The sequence below is a fragment of the Megascapheus bottae genome, chromosome 30, assembly GCF_031878675.1.
Source record: "Megascapheus bottae isolate mThoBot1 chromosome 30, mThoBot2.hap1, whole genome shotgun sequence".
Taxonomy (NCBI): domain Eukaryota; kingdom Metazoa; phylum Chordata; class Mammalia; order Rodentia; family Geomyidae; genus Megascapheus; species Megascapheus bottae.
This window is the reverse complement of record NC_143538.1, coordinates 4,165,799-4,183,292: the sequence shown is the minus strand read 5'-3', so window position 1 is coordinate 4,183,292 and position 17,494 is coordinate 4,165,799. Positions and strand designations below refer to the sequence as shown.

The 17,494-nt window shown below is 41.0% G+C and overlaps 1 protein-coding gene across 4 annotated transcripts in view; it reads left to right on the top strand.

Annotated features, from left to right (window-relative positions):
- The window catches only part of Kif23 (kinesin family member 23), a 27,509-nt gene extending 10,015 nt beyond the window's left edge, over nucleotides 1-17,494 (top strand). The window contains exons 8-23 of one of the 4 annotated variants that reach the window (XM_090321826.1): nucleotides 1,526-1,638; nucleotides 2,325-2,446; nucleotides 4,407-4,509; nucleotides 5,792-5,871; nucleotides 5,952-6,071; nucleotides 6,568-6,694; nucleotides 7,002-7,160; nucleotides 8,282-8,439; nucleotides 9,702-9,875; nucleotides 10,008-10,187; nucleotides 10,548-10,859; nucleotides 13,908-14,138; nucleotides 15,487-15,569; nucleotides 15,749-15,830; nucleotides 16,366-16,436; nucleotides 17,121-17,494. In XM_090321826.1, the coding sequence (XP_090177952.1) occupies nucleotides 1,526-1,638; nucleotides 2,325-2,446; nucleotides 4,407-4,509; nucleotides 5,792-5,871; nucleotides 5,952-6,071; nucleotides 6,568-6,694; nucleotides 7,002-7,160; nucleotides 8,282-8,439; nucleotides 9,702-9,875; nucleotides 10,008-10,187; nucleotides 10,548-10,859; nucleotides 13,908-14,138; nucleotides 15,487-15,569; nucleotides 15,749-15,830; nucleotides 16,366-16,436; nucleotides 17,121-17,136 (2,131 nt within the window). In that variant the 3' untranslated portion in view covers nucleotides 17,137-17,494. The remainder of the gene's footprint in view (nucleotides 1-1,525; nucleotides 1,639-2,324; nucleotides 2,447-4,406; nucleotides 4,510-5,791; nucleotides 5,872-5,951; nucleotides 6,072-6,567; nucleotides 6,695-7,001; nucleotides 7,161-8,281; nucleotides 8,440-9,701; nucleotides 9,876-10,007; nucleotides 10,188-10,547; nucleotides 10,860-13,907; nucleotides 14,139-15,486; nucleotides 15,570-15,748; nucleotides 15,831-16,365; nucleotides 16,437-17,120) is intronic. The other 3 variants (XM_090321828.1, XM_090321827.1, XM_090321829.1) reach the window with 3 other exon arrangements.

Genomic DNA, 17,494 nt, shown 5'->3' with positions numbered 1-17,494 from the left:
CTGTGGCTCAAGTGGTAGAGCAAAAGAAGCTCAGGGACAGTGTCCAGGCCCTGAGTTCAAGCCTCAGGACTGGCCAATAACAAACAAAAAGGGATTTTATGTCCCATTTTATTAACTTTTTTCCTTTGTTCTAAACTTTCAGTTGTGTTGAATCACAATTCCATGAGTACCCAGTTTTCTAAACTTCTGTGTGGTCATTCATTGCTACCGATCATTTTGATGTTTTTCTAAGTCCCAAGTGTATGGTTTTAAAATTAGATTGTTTTCAAAGGATCCTGTCTTAGTTTAACTTAGTTATTTTATTATATATATATATATATATTTTTTTTTTTTTTTTTTTTGCCAGTCCTGGGGCTTGAACTCAGGGTCCAGACACTGTCCCTGATCTTTTTTGCTCAAGGCTAGCATTCTACCACTTGAGTCACAGTAGCACCTCCAGCTTTTTCTATTTATGTGTTATTGAGGAATTGATCCTACGGCTTCATGCATTCTAGGCAAGCACTCTATCATTAAGCCACATTCCCTGCCCTGTGGTGGTTTTAAATGCAGTGAACTAGGGTTTAATGCAATGAACCAGGGTGCTGGGGGCTCATGCCTGTATCCTAGCTACTAAGGGAGGATAAACACTGAGAAACCAAGGTTCAAAGCCTGCCCAGGCAGATAAATCTGAGAGCCTCCTGTCTCCAGTTAATCAGCAAAATGGTGGAAGCAGAGGTGTGACTCAAGTGCTGTAGCACCAACCTTGCTCAAAGAAGCTAAGGAAAAATATGGAATATGGAAGAATATTGTCCCAGTACTGGCACAATAAAGGGTTGGGTGCACGGGTACAATGGAGACATTTTGCCGCTTGGTGTTAGTACGAAGAGGTGGCTGTGAGCAGTAATGTCACCTTACTCCTTCACCAGGTGGAACAGTTGCAGTACCCCCGCGAAGAACACAGATTTTGTGTATGTTGGGAAAGGGGTGGCATCTGTGGCATGTTGTGCATAGCTACCTCTAACCCTTACTTGCTTCTGGAAACATCTATCACTGACTGTTAGTGATGATGGTGACTGCTTAGTCTCTACTCTCACCAGTTACAAGAATGTGGGAGCAGGCAGCTTCCTTACCCAGCAGCATTCACTCGCCTTGAAGACTAAAACTCCTGACTGTTTTTGTGCTACTGCTGGGACGCTCAGAGTAGTTCTGCGGGCAGACTTTGAAGCATGAGGAAAATGCTAAACTGTGATGATGAATCTGTGTGTGTGCACTGTTACTAATACTTTTGGTCTCTGTTTGTTTAGTGTATTTCATGTGCTTCTTTATGGCAGATAAGAACGAAGCTTTTCAAACCATTAGTCCCCAGTGCACAGTTATGTGCTTAATCTTGATTGTATCCCTGCAAGCTTGGCCAAGTAGACAGTACTCTGGGTTCTTTATGGAAACTTATTCTCCATTAAAGAATGGGTGCTAGTTTTCCTGGCACTTTGGACCTCCTCTGAAGTATCTCACAATGTCGGGAACTAATCTATTTTCTTGCCTATAGACTTCCACAGTCTAAAATGCTTCGGGAAGACAAGAACCATAACATGTACGTTGCAGGATGTACAGAAGTAGAAGTGAAGTCTACAGAGGAGGCTTTTGAAGTTTTCTGGAGAGGTCAGACACAGAGTTGGAATTGAGAACCATAAAATGATGGGTTTGACTATAAAAATGCAGAGCCAATGCTGGGCACGGTAGCTCACACCTGTAATCCTAGGTACTCAGGAAGCTGAGATCTGAGGATTGCAGTTCAAAGCAAGCCCAGGCATTTAAGTCCATGCGATTCATCTCCAGTTAACCACCAGAAAACAGAAGTGGTGCTGTAGCTCCAGGGGTAGAGTAGTAACCTTGAGCTGAAGAGCTCAAGGACAGTGCCCAGGCCGAGTTTAAGATCTACGATCAACCAAAAGGAAAAAAAAAAAAAAAAGCAGAGCTGGTTGCTGTAATTTGATTTATTTATTTATTTAATATATTTTTTTATTGTAATTAATAGAAGGGTTACATGATATTTGCCAGATAAATGGTGCCTTAATTCCCACACAATGATACCCTTTTACATGTCATGGTCCCCATTTCCCTTCCCCCCTCCCCCACCCCTCATCTTGTTTTCCCCCGTTCCCTATCCAATTTCAGATAACCAAATACAAATATATCCGATATATCAGGTAACAAAGTGAGATAATGTAACAGTATGAAATAACCAAGGGACAGTAGAAGTGATGAGAGATAACATAGTACCTGTAATTTGATTTATTATTGGAAAGCATGTGTGATGATAATTAGTGGCTTTCCTGACATCATAGGGCAGAAAAAGAGACGTATCGCTAATACTCACTTAAACCGGGAATCCAGCCGTTCCCACAGCGTGTTCAACATCAAACTTGTCCAGGCCCCGTTGGATGCAGATGGAGACAATGTCTTACAGGTAAATGGTAGTGTGGGGCGCTTCTTTAGTTCCACCTCAGGCCTTAATTTTTAGAGCTAAATGTTGCAATAAAGATAGCTCTAGAATGAATACATACCTGATGAAGACACAGTTAAAAATTTTTTATTAGAATAGTTTAGGGTAACTGCCTGTTTAGTCTGTGATGCTGAAATTAAAAAAAAAAAAAACTCTTAAAATAAGAGTGTGTGAGCCATTGTTTCATCTGTGCTGACTTGTATGTGGAAATTTATGAATGGGTTTTAAATATCAGCAGTTGGCTTTCCCAAGTGGACACAGTTCAGATAGTGCCACTGTTGGAAATTGGTCACCTGTTGACAGGGGTCACAGGAGCCCTACAAGTTAATCAGTACTCACGGCTGATCCTGTCCTTTTGTGGTGCACATGACAGTTACCCACAGCAGTTGACCTAATAGCTGTAGCCATTAACCTATAATATATTCAGAGTGAATAGTGAAACTGGCATTGTGCAGGTTTGTGGGTGGCAAGAGGGACATGGTTCTGAAGACTGACAAAACTCGATTTTGACTCGTTGTGAGGTTGTAAGAATGAAAGGAAGCTGCTCTGCTCTTGATAAATGCTGGTCAGAGACAGATGACTAGAAGTTAGCTTTCCATATACACTTGATTTTTTTGATCACATCTTTCTTTACTTACTTGCTTATTTGCTTATTGGTACTAAGGGTTTGACTTTTTTTTTTTTTTTTTTTTGCCAGTCCTGGAGCTTTAACTCTGGGTCTGAATGATATCCCTGAGCTTTTGTGCTCAAGGCTAGTACTTCTCCACTTGAGCCACAGCTCTACTTCTCACTTTTTTTTTTTTATGACTAGAGAAAAGAGTCTCACAGACTTCACTGTCTGTGCTGATTTCAAACTGTGATTCTCAGTTCTCAGCCTGCTTAGTAGCTAGGATTATAGGCATGAGCCACCAGTGTGTGCTGGATTTGAATTTTCTTTTAGTATTTTGATACCATTTAGGCACTTTGACTTTCATGTTCTGTAATAATTAGAGTGTCTAAAATTATTAGCTATACCTTCCTTCCTTCCTTTTTTTTTTTTTTTGTCAGCCCTGGAGCTGATCTTAGAGCCTGGTCATGGTCCTTGAGCTTTCTCAAGGCTAGCATTCTACCACTTGAGCAACAGCACCACTTATGGCTTTCTCTGTATATATGATGGGAATTGAGCCAGTGCTAAGTAAGTGCTGTACTACTGAGTTACATCCTCAGCCCCAATTTAAAGCCTTGAATCTACTCTAGATTCAGCTTTTTATTTAGTATATTTACTAAGTTCCTACTGAATGGTTGCTGTAGGGAGCTGGAGACAAAGTGTAGCTAAAGTCTTGCTTCTCAGGAAGTACATAGTCTAATGTCTGGGCTATGGAGGAATATATGTATATTACATATGTGTATAAACATGTAGGTATGTACACACACATATATATGTATCATATATATATGCACATCCATGTTTTTATTTTCTTTCTGAGACTTGAACTTGCAGTCCTATTTATCATATGCTTTCAGCAAGCTCTTAATTATCTTCTGCTCCTCCTGTGCATTTTATATTGTGCAGATATTATATTCATGAATATGTAATCACTTGTTAGTAACTTTTTTGGTTTGTTTGATTTTTAAAATATTTTCACTGTGTAGTCCAGGCTGTCCTCAGCCTTCTAAGTGCTGGGATTCTGGACATGTGACATGATGCCCAGCTGTTAATTTGATTTTACTTAGGAATATGATAAACCAGTTAATAACTTAATTTGGATTATTGGCTTTATCCCTTTTAGGAGAAAGAACAAATCACTGTAAGTCATTTCTCCCTGGTAGAGACTGGGATTACAGACATTTGCCATCATGTCCCCCTGTTAATTTGTTAATTTTACCTAAGAACATGGTAAACCAGTTATAATTTATTTTAGGCTATTGGTTTTGTCCCTTTCAGGAGAAAGAACAAATCACTATAAGCCAGTTATCCCTGGTAGATCTTGCTGGAAGTGAAAGAACTAACCGGACCAAAGCAGAAGGGAACAGATTACGAGAAGCAGGTGAGTATTCATTTATTACAAGTTGTTTTTTTTTTTTTTTAACTTGCACAGCTAGTTGTATGCTTACAATTTAGTGACTTAAGAATACTTGTTTTTTTGTTAGTTTAGCTAAATATCAATCCAGCACAAGTAAAGAGCCTTGACTATTAAACTTAGCCTCTTATCCCCTAAATCATAGAGTTGGTAGGCCACTGATGGAAGCAGGGTGGATTAGGTGACCTTATGCCCCTTCCTAATCTTAAGGGCCTGATTAATCCATCAGATTTGTGTTGGCTCTGAAATTTGAAGAGGACACTAGATCAGTCAGAAATAGCAAGTACACTGCCTGAGAAACCCTTGTTAAGAGTAAAGGGGACAGTGTTCAGTGAGTACCGTGCTGCATTTGTTTACCCTTTGTCCCTCCATTTCTGTGCTTCCCCTTACATTCCCAAAGACATACAAATGAACAAACAAGACAAAAAGAAAACCCGAAACAAAAACCCCTCTTGGTTCCATTTCTTGGAGTTCATTTTGATAAATACTGTTTTCTATGATCAGATGCACTTAGGTATTGTGCCTTTGTGTTCCTTCCCTAAAAGTGTCCTCCTTTGGTCTCACTGTATGTGAATGTCTAGTTTATTCTGTCCTTAGTGTGTTGTTTTTTTTTTTTTAATGAGAGGGAACATGTACCATTAGTCTCTCGTAAGCTTGGCTTACCTCACTTAACATGATTTGTTCTAGGTCCATCCTCTAATAAACATTTTTTTAAATAAGATTTTGGGGAAATTTTGGGGGTCTTCAAGTGCAGTGTTATATGCTAGAGAATTCCTACTAGAGCCCCTGAAGGATGGTCACTGAAGCCATGTATAGGGAATGTTATGGAAAAGATGCCTGCCTGGGCATGGTCAGAGCTTTACCGCCAGCCAGGAAAACCTGTGTGTGACTTCCAGGTTATGTGAGGTGTTTTTGTTTTTGTTTTTTTTGTTTATGTGTCATGGGGCTTGAACTCTGGGCCTGGGCGCTGTCCCTGAGCTCTTTAGCTCAAGGCTATTGCCCTACCCTTGAGCCAAGCCCCACTTCCCATTTTCTAGAGGTTAACTGGAGATAAGAGTCTCAGGTCCTTTTGTGCCTGGGCTAGCTTTGAACCTTGATCCTCAGATCTCAGCCTCCTGAGCAGCTAGGATTATAGGAGTAAGCCATCGCACCTATCCGTATGTGAGGTTTTAAAGCTGAGCTTTTACAGGCTCACAGAGTACGCCTCATTGCTACATTGTTTTCAGTGCCTCTGTGTGCTTCATGTCAGGTAACATAAACCAGTCCCTGATGACATTAAGGACGTGTATAGAAGTCCTGAGGGAGAACCAGATGTATGGGACTAACAAGGTATGCAGCCCCCATTGCTACCTCTGTGCAGTTGTGTTTTTGTTTCTGCCCTGTGTGCTCAGATTTTGAATATGTTTTAGATGGTTCCGTATCGAGATTCAAAGTTAACCCATCTGTTCAAGAACTACTTCGATGGGGAAGGAAAAGTGCGAATGATTGTGTGTGTCAACCCAAAAGCTGAAGATTATGAAGAAAGCTTGGTAATTTTAATTTATTTTGTCCTATAGAGTTGAATTTCTGTAGGGATAATGGCTAGAGTCAGGTGCCAGTGGCTATGTCTATAATTAATAGCTACTTAGGAAGCTGAGGTGTGAAGATTGAAGCCAACCCAGGCAAAAAAATTTGCAGGATTCCATCTCCAATTAACCAACAACAACAACAAAAAGCCAGCAATGGAGGCATGGCTCAAGTAGTACAATGCCAGTTATACACAAAAGAGCTGCAGGAAAGCACCAAGCCTTGAGTTTAAGCCCCGCATTATCAGCACAAAAATCAAAAAGCTATTTTGTTATTTGAATATAATCAATTGGTGAGCATTTTATGAATTGGTATAGTAGAAGTAAACAGTCTCATTGCTAATTTGGTTAACTTCAAAAGGACTTCAGATAATTATTTTTACTAAATAATGAATTATAAAATTAATAAAATGCTTAAAAAGGAACAAAAATAAGAATAATATAATCATTTGTATTTTAGCAAGTTATGAGATTTGCAGAAGTAACACAAGAAGTTGAAGTAGCCAGGCCCGCAGAGAAGGTGATCTGTGGCTTAACACCTGGGAGGCGATATAGAAACCAGGCTCGAGGAGGCCCAACGGGAGAAGGTAGGATTGGCATTGCATGGCTGGCTGCCCATTTCTCTCCATCTCTAAGCACATCCTTTTGTAGATGAGAATTGTCTACATTTCCTTTCCTTAAGCATTAAATGCAAAATTTTGATTTTGCACTTTGAATTTTGTTTTAAGATTCTGTGAGATTTCTTTAGTTGCAGACTGTACCTCTAGTTTTAAAGGAAGGAGGGTCGTGACAGCAGAAATTCCATGGTTGATCATTCACAGTCATCAGAGTATATCAAAATTGTTTAAGCTGCTGGTCTCTTGTATAACTTGGGCTTTCTGTTATTCCATATAGAGATATTAGTTGCTGACGTGGTCTTACAGAGCTTTCCACCTTTGCCATCGTGTGAGATTTTGGATATCAATGATGAGCAGACCCTCCCAAGGCTGATTGAAGCCTTAGAAAAGCGACATGACCTGCGACAGATGATGATTGATGAGTTTAACAAGCAATGTAAGGCCAAAACTTGACCTCTTTTTAACTTTAAGAAAGAATTTGTAGTGGTTGGGCCGGGCTCGTGGCCTAGTGGTAGAGTGCTTACTTAGCATGCATGAAGTCCTCAGTTTGATTCCTCAGTACCACATACACAAAAAAAGCCAGAAGTGCTGCTGTGGCTCAAGCAGTAGAGAGCTTACCTTGATAAATCCCAAGGACAGTATACAGGCCCTAGGACTGGCCAAAGAAAAAAAGAATTTGTAGTGGATCTCTAAGAAGAGTGATTATGTGTCTGTATTTCATAATACTCAAGCATTGTTGAGTTAGAATGGAAAATTGTCTTTTCCCGTGGCTCTTTTTCTAAATTCTAGGACATTGGGTTGGGTTGTCCACACGCTTTGTTCTTTATTATTAACAATGATGGAGTCGGTGGTATGAATAGTTCTTGTTTCTGTTGCAGAAGGCTGGTGTGGTTGCTGGGAGTTAGGAGGTGATGCTTGAGGCTCCTGGGAAATAGTGGACAGCCTGGTGGCATTTTGTGCCTGACTCGGCTGTTCCACGGGCTTCACATCTGCTCCTGTTGATCAAAGATCTGGTGCTTTCTGTTCTCAAATATTTAAATACTGGAAGACTAAGCATTGTTTTTGTTTTCCATTATTAAGCTTCTAGAATGTTCCTTGTAGATTTGAAAATCTAAGTTTTGATTTTCCTTTCTTTCTCTCCCCCTTTTTTCCTTCCTTCTTTCCTTCCTTCCTTCCTTCTTTTTTTTTTCCTTTCTTTTTGTTGTCACTCCTGGGGCTTGAACGAAGGGTCTGGGTGTGCTGTCCTTGAACTTTTTTTGCTCAAGGCTGTGCTTTACCACAGTTCCACTTCCAGCTTTTTGCTGGTTAATTAGAGATAGAGTCTCATGCATTTTCCTATCTAGGCTGTTTTTTTGTTTTTGTTTTTGTTTTTTGGTGGTCTTGGGAACCCAACCCCAAACTCCTGATTTCTTTCCAAACTTATTTTCTCCCCATCCACTGATTGTCACAGGGTCTTTCGGAGTAACTTTTCTCAGTATCTTCTCATGAAAGTTGTTTTCATCTTTTTTTTTTTTCCCCAACATAGTAATATGGCCTGCCTGTATGCTTTTATTTTAGCTAATACTTTCAAAGCTTTGTTACAAGAGTTTGACAATGCTGTTTCAAATAAAGAAAACTACATCCAAGGAAAACTAAATGAGAAAGAAAAGCTGATCTCAGGACAGAAACTTGAAATAGAACGGCTGGAAAAGAAAAACAAAACTTTAGAATATAAGGTTTGTTTTGGCAATTTTACATCTGTGGTATGTTAATCATTTCTCCGTTGTCTCAGATAGATGTCTGCTCCTTGCACTTGTTGTCATCTGGTTAGTTACTGTTTTTACCTCACCCACGAGTGTCAGTAAAAAGCAATTGGAGAAAGGGGACCTAGCCTGTCATTTCATGAGTTACAGCTTAACAATTGGAAGAGACTGTTCTCAGGCCCAAATAAGTGGGCTTGATCAAATCGACTATAATGTCCCTCTCCCCTGCCTTCTTTTTTGAGACAGGATCTCAGACTGGCCTTGAATTTAAGATCTTCCTGCTTTTAGTCTCCTGAATGGGGTCATTGAAAAGTTTGTGCAGCCAAGCCCAGGTTATGAAGTGGGCTTTCTAGAAGAGTTTTGAGTTTAGCTTTGGTGATATGGCTTAGTACATCGAATGTAACTGGTATTGAGTCAGTGCTAATTAGATCCAATTTGGTCTTATAAATCATGCTAGAAGACTACAAATCTAGCAGCTGGGTGCAGGTCCCTTATGCTTGCAATCATAGTTACTTAAGAGGCTGAGATCTAAGGATAAAGGTTTGAAGCCAGTTTGGGCATGGAGGTCTGTGAGATTCTTACCCCCAATTAACCAGCAAAAAGCCAGAACTACAGGTGAGGCTACAGCCTGGTAACTCCTCCCCTCACCGGTGGATTAGGTGCTGTTTTGGGGGAGCACTACAGCACTGTTGTCTCATTTCAAGTTTGTCAGAGCTGTGGGGCAAGTGCAATTACTAGTGTGAAGCTTGCCCCAACCAGTATATTTTCTCCTTTCTGAAGAATTAGTTTTAGGTTTTCAGCATTAAGGTAAAAGGAATTTTCACATAAAATCAATTGTTATTATTTTTTTAATTTTAGAGAAGAGCTTATTTAATTCTCTCTTTGGAGAAGGGAACAGGTGTTTAGATGAAATCTTGGAGGAAAAGTGTTTTTCTTTGGTCTTTCCACAAATGTGCTTTTGTGAGCAAATTCATAATTGCATGTCAGTTGTTACTTTTTTAATGAAATCTCTGATTGGACAAAGGAGCTTCCATTCAGGGTGTTCATTTATGCATCTTGAACTGTATCACCCTTACATTCTCCCCCCTCTTCTGGCCTCATTCATCCCCTCAAGCTGCCTGATTCCATTTTCACATGTGTACATTGGTGACTGCATTTGCCTGCCCTTGCCCTCTCCATTTATCTGCCCTCCTTCCTGCATACTAGTTACTGAGCACAGTGCTCTCCCTTTGCAGATTGAGATTCTGGAGAAAACAACCACAATCTATGAAGAAGACAAGCGCACTCTTCAACAGGAACTGGAAGCCCAGAATCAGAAACTCCAGCGGCAGTTCTCCGACAAGCGCAGATTGGAAGCCCGCTTGCAAGGCATGGTGACAGAAACATCGATGAAGTGGCAGAAGGAATGTGTGAGTGTCTTGTCTCCCCTGCTCTCCTCAGAGCAACCAGCCTTAGATAGGCTGAGCTCTGATACTGCGGTGGTGGAAAAGCGTTGTCTTGTGGAAACCAAGACAACTGTGAACTGTTTTGTGTGACTACAGGAGCGTCGGGTGGCAGCCACCCAGTTGGAGATGCAGAATAAACTCTGGGTCAAGGATGAGAAACTGAAACAGCTAAAAGCGATCGTGACTGAACCCAAACCGGAGAAGCCAGAGAGACCCTCCCGGGAACGGGACCGAGAAAAGGTTACCCAAAGATCAGTGTCTCCCGCGCCCGTGCCGGTAAGTAGTAGTTTAGTACTAGGGAGAATCTCTGCGGGTTAGGAGAATGTTTATTTTCTTGGGTGATAGTGGGTTAGAGCTCAGGGCCTTGCACTTTCTAGACAAGCATTCTGCCACCTGAGCTAGATTCCCAACCCTTTAGATGATCATTTCTGAGAACTTTTTTTTTTAATATTTATTATATTTTTTAAACTTAGGTTTCAAACCAGTATAGACAAGACCTTTAGCACAAAAACTTGGTAACTTAGTACAAATAACTATAATGTAAAATCTTCATGTGCTAGGATTGTAGAAAAGTAATGCATTGTTCTGTCAGTGTTCCAGTCTTACTCATTATTAATTTTTCTCCAATTTTTCTAGCTTTCTAGTAACTATCTTGCTCAGATTCACAACGGCCAGCAGCTCATGAGCCAGCCACAGCTCCATAGGCGCTCTAACTCTTGCAGCAGCATTTCCGTAGCTTCCTGCGTTTCGGAATGGGAGCAGAAAGTTCCTTCATACAACACACCTGGCCATGTGACATCTATTGCAAGGCGTAGGCAGCAGGAGCCAGGACAAAGTAAAAGTTGTATCGTGTCAGACAGAAGGCGAGGGATGTGCTGGACTGAAGGCAGGGAGGTGGTTCCCACCCTGAGAGATGAGCTAGAAGTAGAAGAGGACCACTGCTGCAGGGTCGGTGCATTGTAGTAATAGACTTCCATCTGCTTTGCCTTCTGTAACTTGGTTCCAAACATTCAATGGAAAGATGTGAACGAGGTCTTCACTTTCCTGTTGATGGGAAAGACTGAGTCACCTTGGAATTGAGGCCTAGTCTTCATCCGAAACATGTAACCTTACCTCAGAAGGAATACACCCCCGAGCAGACTGCCTGGCAGCTGCAGAGCCACCATCTGAGCGGGGCCCATCCTAGTGGAGGCGCCTGGCTTTTCCTCCTTGGTGTTAGGAATAGAGCCTTGGGCCTTACACATGCTTTGCCATGTGACTATACCCAAACCCAAATAGCCTGTCTAAGGCTACACCTTCCTTTTTTTTTTTTTTCTTTTCTGGTTTCCCTTCCTCAGATTTAGTTTAAAAATTTTTTTTTTCTTACTGCTTTTGAAGGAAAACTATTTATATATATATATATATATTTTTTTTTTTTTTTGCCAGTCCTGGGCTTGAGCTCAGGGCCTGAGCGCTGTCCTTGGACTTTCTCAAGGCTAGAGCTCTACCACTTGAGCCTCAGCACCACTTCTGGCTTTTTTCTATGTATGTGGTACCAAGGAATCGAACCAGGGTCTTCTTGCATGCTAGGCAAGCACTTTAACCACTAGGCCAAACTCCTGGCCCAGGAAAACTGTTTTTAAAAAGCTTTTCTCAGACTTTGATTTTGGAAAGTTTCAACCCCTCTTACCTAGATTTACCAATTGGTACTTTCCCCTGGGTCTTTTAAAGTCAGACTTTGTGACCTTTTCCCTCTACAAGTAAGGTTATTGTCCTGTGGGATCACAATCTTGATCATGTCCAAAGAAGTTGTTAGCTGAGCAAAAGCCTCTTGAGTTCTCCAGCCATCCCAACTATGGCTTTTCTCCCTTTCAGTCTGTGATACTATCAAGAGCAATGTGTTACATGTGGTAATTATGTCTTGATTTCTTTGGCATTGACTGTTCTGAAGAGTCTAGGCCCCTTGTTTAAAACTACTGATAATAGGGCCAGGAGTTTGGCCTAGTGGTAGAGTGCTTGCCTAACATGCACAAAGACCCAGGTTCAATTCCTCGGTACCACATACATAGAAAAAAAAAAAAAAAAAACATGCCAGAAGTGGTGCTGAGGCTCAAGTGGTAGAGCTGTAGAGCTCTAGCCTTGAGAAAGCCCAAGGACAGTGCTCAGGCCCTAAGCTCAAGCCCAGGACTGACAAAAAAAACAAAACAAAACAAAAAAACCTACTGATAATATTTATGTCTAATAAGTTGCTTTTAGTTCTAAGACCTTTATCTGAAGCTACAAGGGCTTTGCTTCATCCAAAGACACTTAAATTTGCTTCCATATTTTTTTAAGATTAAGCTTTCCATTGAATAAGTCACCAAGTAACATCAAACATTTTATCCTAGTGAAATCTTAACATAGTTCTTTCAGAACTGTTATTGTAAGCAAATGAATCTTATGGTAAACAATGGCTGAAAATTCTCTTTTCTAGTTGAAGCTGAAGCTGTAGTGCAGTGCTCATTTAGGCATCCTGCATTCATCCCTGATTACTGAGGGATAGTGATGAATCCCTGTGCATTGAAGTGGACAACGATGCTAAGGCTTACCTTCTTACTCTGCAGATTTGCCTTAAGCCTTTTAGGGAGCAAATCATGGTGAATGGTCTTTCTATCAACTCTAGTCAATCCCCTTATTCGATGAAGGATTAGACTGAAAACAGTTCAAGGTCTGTTTATCCCTGGGCAGTACTAATGACACACCCAAGTTGGCCTTGGGTTATTTAAGAGGATTCACTAGAGCTATTGTAATTTCTCCTTTGCAATCAAAGTCTCTTTAGAAGTGCAGCAGAAAAGTTACCATAAGGTCAGTATTTGCATCCATGTCCATCCCACAAAAATTGTCATATGGATTAAATTTTAGAACTTCAGGAAGAAAATGTTTTAAGTATCAAAATTATGAATGCTAGGAGCCCTGTCAGCTTTCCAAAGCTGGACCCTAAAAGCCAGCCTTGTTCCATACCAGTGAGACCAAGACTGCGAGTTTCTGCTTGCCTTGAAATGCAGAGTCTTTAATGCCAAATTATACTGAGAAAGTTTTTAAAGATCTGAGCTATCACTAGTGCTTCATTTGTCCCCATGTCACTTTAGAGGGAAAGTGATTTAGCTCTTTAGATGTTCTGTTGTGATCTTAATATTTGACCAATGGCAAACTTTTTTAGTTTTGCTCAGTTTTATCAATGAGCTGTTTATTAAGTTGATTCAAACTTCATTACAAGTAATCCTATATCTTAGGCTGAATGTTTAAAATTTAATTTTATATGGCATTTGACTAGAAACAACCAGTTTGTTCTTTTTATTGTCTAATAGACACTGGTTTGGCACTATATTCTTGATTGGATTCTTGGAACCTTTAAAAAAAATGTATGGAGAAAATAATTGTCATACTTTGAATATTTGTTATATTTGAACTTTCCATAAAGTTGTGTTGAGATTTAGAAATCTGAAATTGCTCAGAACTTTACATTGCTTTAATCATGTTATACATGAATGTTCTTTAGTATTTTTGTATTGTATCATTTTAACAGCTGTTACAATTTATTTATTGTCTGTCATTGAATAAGGAGTGTTTTTTGTGTGTGTTGGATGCCTAGGACATTTTAGTGCTGTAGCAGAATTGTTATCTACAGATTACCTCACAAAAGCAGGATTTCTTGTAGAGTTCTGATTAGGAACAGGTGAATGATTGGTCCTGAGCCATCACCTATAAAGAGGGAGAACTGGCTAGAACCTTTGCTTCCTTCCTTTTTTAAAAGGAAGTTCCGGGCAGGATACCAAGTTCCGGGCAGGATACAGGACATTTGAGCTGGTGTTTCTAAAGATGTTTGTTCTGGCTCATTAGGAAGAGAATATGTTATGTCAGTAGCATCTAGCTTTGTCTTGGTATTGTTAAGTGCTACTGTAGCCAAACCTGCTGCACTTCTAATAATCCTTAAATTAATTCTGGCTTGTTTCTTAATTCCTTCTCCAACCTGATCAGACTGCTCCACCAATCCGTGTCCGACACAGACGATCTCGCTCTGCAGGGGACAGATGGGTAGATCATAAGCCTGCCTCTAATGTGCAGACTGAGACAGTCATGCAGCCACATGTCCCCCACGCCATCACAGTGTCTGTTGCCAATGAAAAGGCTCTGGCTAAGTGTGAGAAGTACATGCTCACCCACCAGGAACTAGCCTCCGATGGGGAGATTGAGACTAAGCTAATTAAGGTAAAAGCACATTTGCACAGGACCAAGAAGTATACTAGAAATCAACTTGACAGGAAATCATTGACCTGAAACATTAAAAAAAAAAAAAAATCAATCTGGGTTCTGGTGGCTCACACCTCTAAATACTAAGGAGGCTGAGATCTGAGGATCATGGTTCAAAGCCTGGCAGAAAAGTCTGTGACTCCAGTGTCCAGTAAACTATGTGGAAAAAGCTGGAAGTGGTGCTATACCTCAAGTGGTAGAGCATTAGGCTTGAGCACGAAGAGGCTTGGTGACAGTGCCCAGGCCCTGAATTTAAGCCCCATGACTGGCAAAAAATAAACAACAAAGAATCACTGTTTTTTCATATAGGCTCTTGCATATGTATTTATTTATTTTCCCTAGCCCAGCTGAACTTCCATCTTCCTTCCTTATGCATCTTGAGTACCTGGGATGAGAGGTGCACTCCACCATGACCAGTTTTATTTTTCTTTGAGATGGGGTCTCACCGACTTTCTGCTTGCCAGGCCTTAAACCATGATTCCCTAGATCTCTGTTTTCCAAGTAGCTGTGATTATAGGCATATACCTCCATGGCTATTCTTGGTGTAACGTTTTTCTTCATGAATCTGATAAATTGGGACTAAATCTGTTTTAATAGGCCTAGATTCTCTTAAAGTTCATGATTCATAATGGAACTTTAATTATGGTGTATTTAGCTTCAACTTCTACTTTAAATCCAGCTGGGTGTTGTGGCACATGGTTTATAATCCCAGCCCTGGGGAGGCTGAAGTAGGAAGATCAAGATTATGAGGCTCAAGCCCAGCTTCAGTTACATAGTAAAGACTGTTTCAAAAACCAAGGACAACTACCCATCTGTCTCCTAATTGTCTGGCCTCCTGCTTATAAAAATAAAATTCCCAAAAGACAAAAGGAAGGAAACTAGAAACTCTTGGGTATGATGGCTTATATTTGCCATCCTAGTGCTTGGAAGGCTGAGGCAGGAGGAGCACCAAGTTAAGGGCAGCCTTAGCTTCATAGCCAAACCCTGATTTTTATTTTTTTTAAAGCACGTAGAAATTGCTGGAGTTTTGTTTTTCTTTTTAAATCCACAATACAGTTTCCTGTTTAAATTGCAAGCAGACCGGGAATGACCACACTCCCATCAGCGAAGTAGTATTGGTTTAGTGAGAGACAGGACTGTGTTCACATTTGCCAAGTGTTTTGAGTTGTACAGACTCAGCAATCCAAGCACTGTTTGGTTTTGGGGTGGAAGTTGCATGAAGGAGGTCAATATTGAGAGGAATTTAAAATGTGTCTATTATGTGGATGGGTCAGTTTGTAATGGTGAGTTTTTCTCTTGGCTTTAGGGTGATGTTTTTAAAACACGAGGTGGTGGGCAATCGGTGCAGTTTACGGATATTGAGACTTTAAAACAAGAATTACCAAATGGGTGAGTGACCCTCTCAAACATCTGCAAGACTGTTGCCTTTTTAGCTGCTTGCCTGAGGAACCGAATATGCCGTGCAGTCCATCTTCTTTCCCAAAGGGTGCACATGGTTTCCCTACACTAACGTTTTCATTGTTCTTAGATGCAAAAGTAATCCTTGCATCGTGTTTCCCCTTTTGCAGTAGTCGAAAACGAAGATCGGCCACAGTAGCACCTGCCCAACCAGATGGTACAGAGTCTGAATGGACCGATGTAGAAACAAGGGTATGGGTTAAATTAAATAAATACTTGCTTGCTGGAAATTAGGCATGTTATGCTTTAAATGCTGCAGCTGTAGCTCTTCCTGTTTTCAGAAGATGCTAAGGCAGGGCTCATATGGCCAGGGCAACCTGGAGCCCTTGTGTTCATGTGGTCTGAGTACAGTGTTCAGTTTATAGCCTTTTTACTTTCCCTGTAGTAGAACAGGGCTCAAGAATGACAAGAATGCAATTGGATGGGAATCTCAGGGCAGTTCTCCAGCTGTTGCCTTCTGACCGGTATCCCCGAGGAGATTCTAGGGAAAGAAGAAGGGGTGCAGGTCAGGAGTTCCTCAAAAACTTCCTTACTTAAAAGGGAAGTTACCTGGACAACCCTCTCTCCCAGTGCTGTGGCCTATACCAGAAATAAACCGAGTGTTGGACTGGTGGTTTGCTGAATTAGAGAGCAATGCTGGCTTGCTTTTTTTTTTTTTTTTTTGGTGTGGAGCCTGCCTGAAGTGTCTGTGGACTATTGGGCGAGCTGGCCATTCTCTTTCTTCTAGTGCTCTGTGGCTGTGGAGATGAGAGCAGGGTCACAGCTGGGACCCGGATACCAGCACCATGCACAGCCCAAGTGAGTACTGCAGCTGCTTGCTGCTGCTGTGTGTGTGTGTGACATGCACCCCCTCCCCCACCTCCCCTCTCCAGAGTACAGGAAATCTCAGTTGAGGGCTGATGAAAGCCATCAGGACTGCAGAAGGGAGCTGATTGATGCCTGGTGGCTATGTTCTGAATCTGCATAGTGAAGCTCTCTGAGGCTGAGCTGAGGGCAGCTGGTCGGGTAGGCTGAGGTTGCTAGCTGTCCCCAGCAGCTTTGTCTGTCTCATTCTTCTTGAGTGGCCCATTAGGGTTCTTGATATACGAGCAAGCGTTCACAAATAAAGTGGGAAGGGGAGCTGTGGCTCAAGTGGCAAAGCACCAGGCTTGAGTGGAAAAAGGTCCCAATATTGGCACCAAAACAAAACTGACACCACAAATAGGCTGAAGAACACTATATAACCTCCATGCAAATAAAGTGGATGCCAGAATGGAGTCATACCTCTTCCTTTTCTACTAAACCCATACTGGAATCTGACCTGTTCTTTCCCCACATTTTAGTAAAACCCCTTGGCTTTAATTCCTTAGGCCACTTGGAAGAATGGTTTCAATAGGATAAAGATGAAGTCCTTAAGTTCTGTAATAATTCTTTGCTTTCTCTGAAGAACCATGCATCAGGACTGGGTCACTCAACTTTACATGCTGCTTTTTATCATTTTAGGCGCAAGAAGCCATGACCTGACAGTCCCTGAAGCAACAGAGCAGTTTTGTTGGCGTTGGTGATTTCCGTAGAGTCACAGCATCTTGTACAGCACTCACCTTGTGCAAAGTGACAGACCTCAGCTGAGTCACACACTGGCCTAGAACAAAGCTTTCCCCAGGACTCCAAAGATATCTAGGACTCAACCTTCGTGTATTATATGCCTTGCCATATTTAATATTATCCCAGAGGAAGTCACTCCTCCTTTTTTGCTGTGTCAGAATTCTTTTTTTATAATACTGAATTTTTGTATATTTCTTGTATACCATATAAACTAACTCAACCAAGTGTTTGTCTTGGGTAATTAAGGGAAAATATATCTAGCTCACATTTTT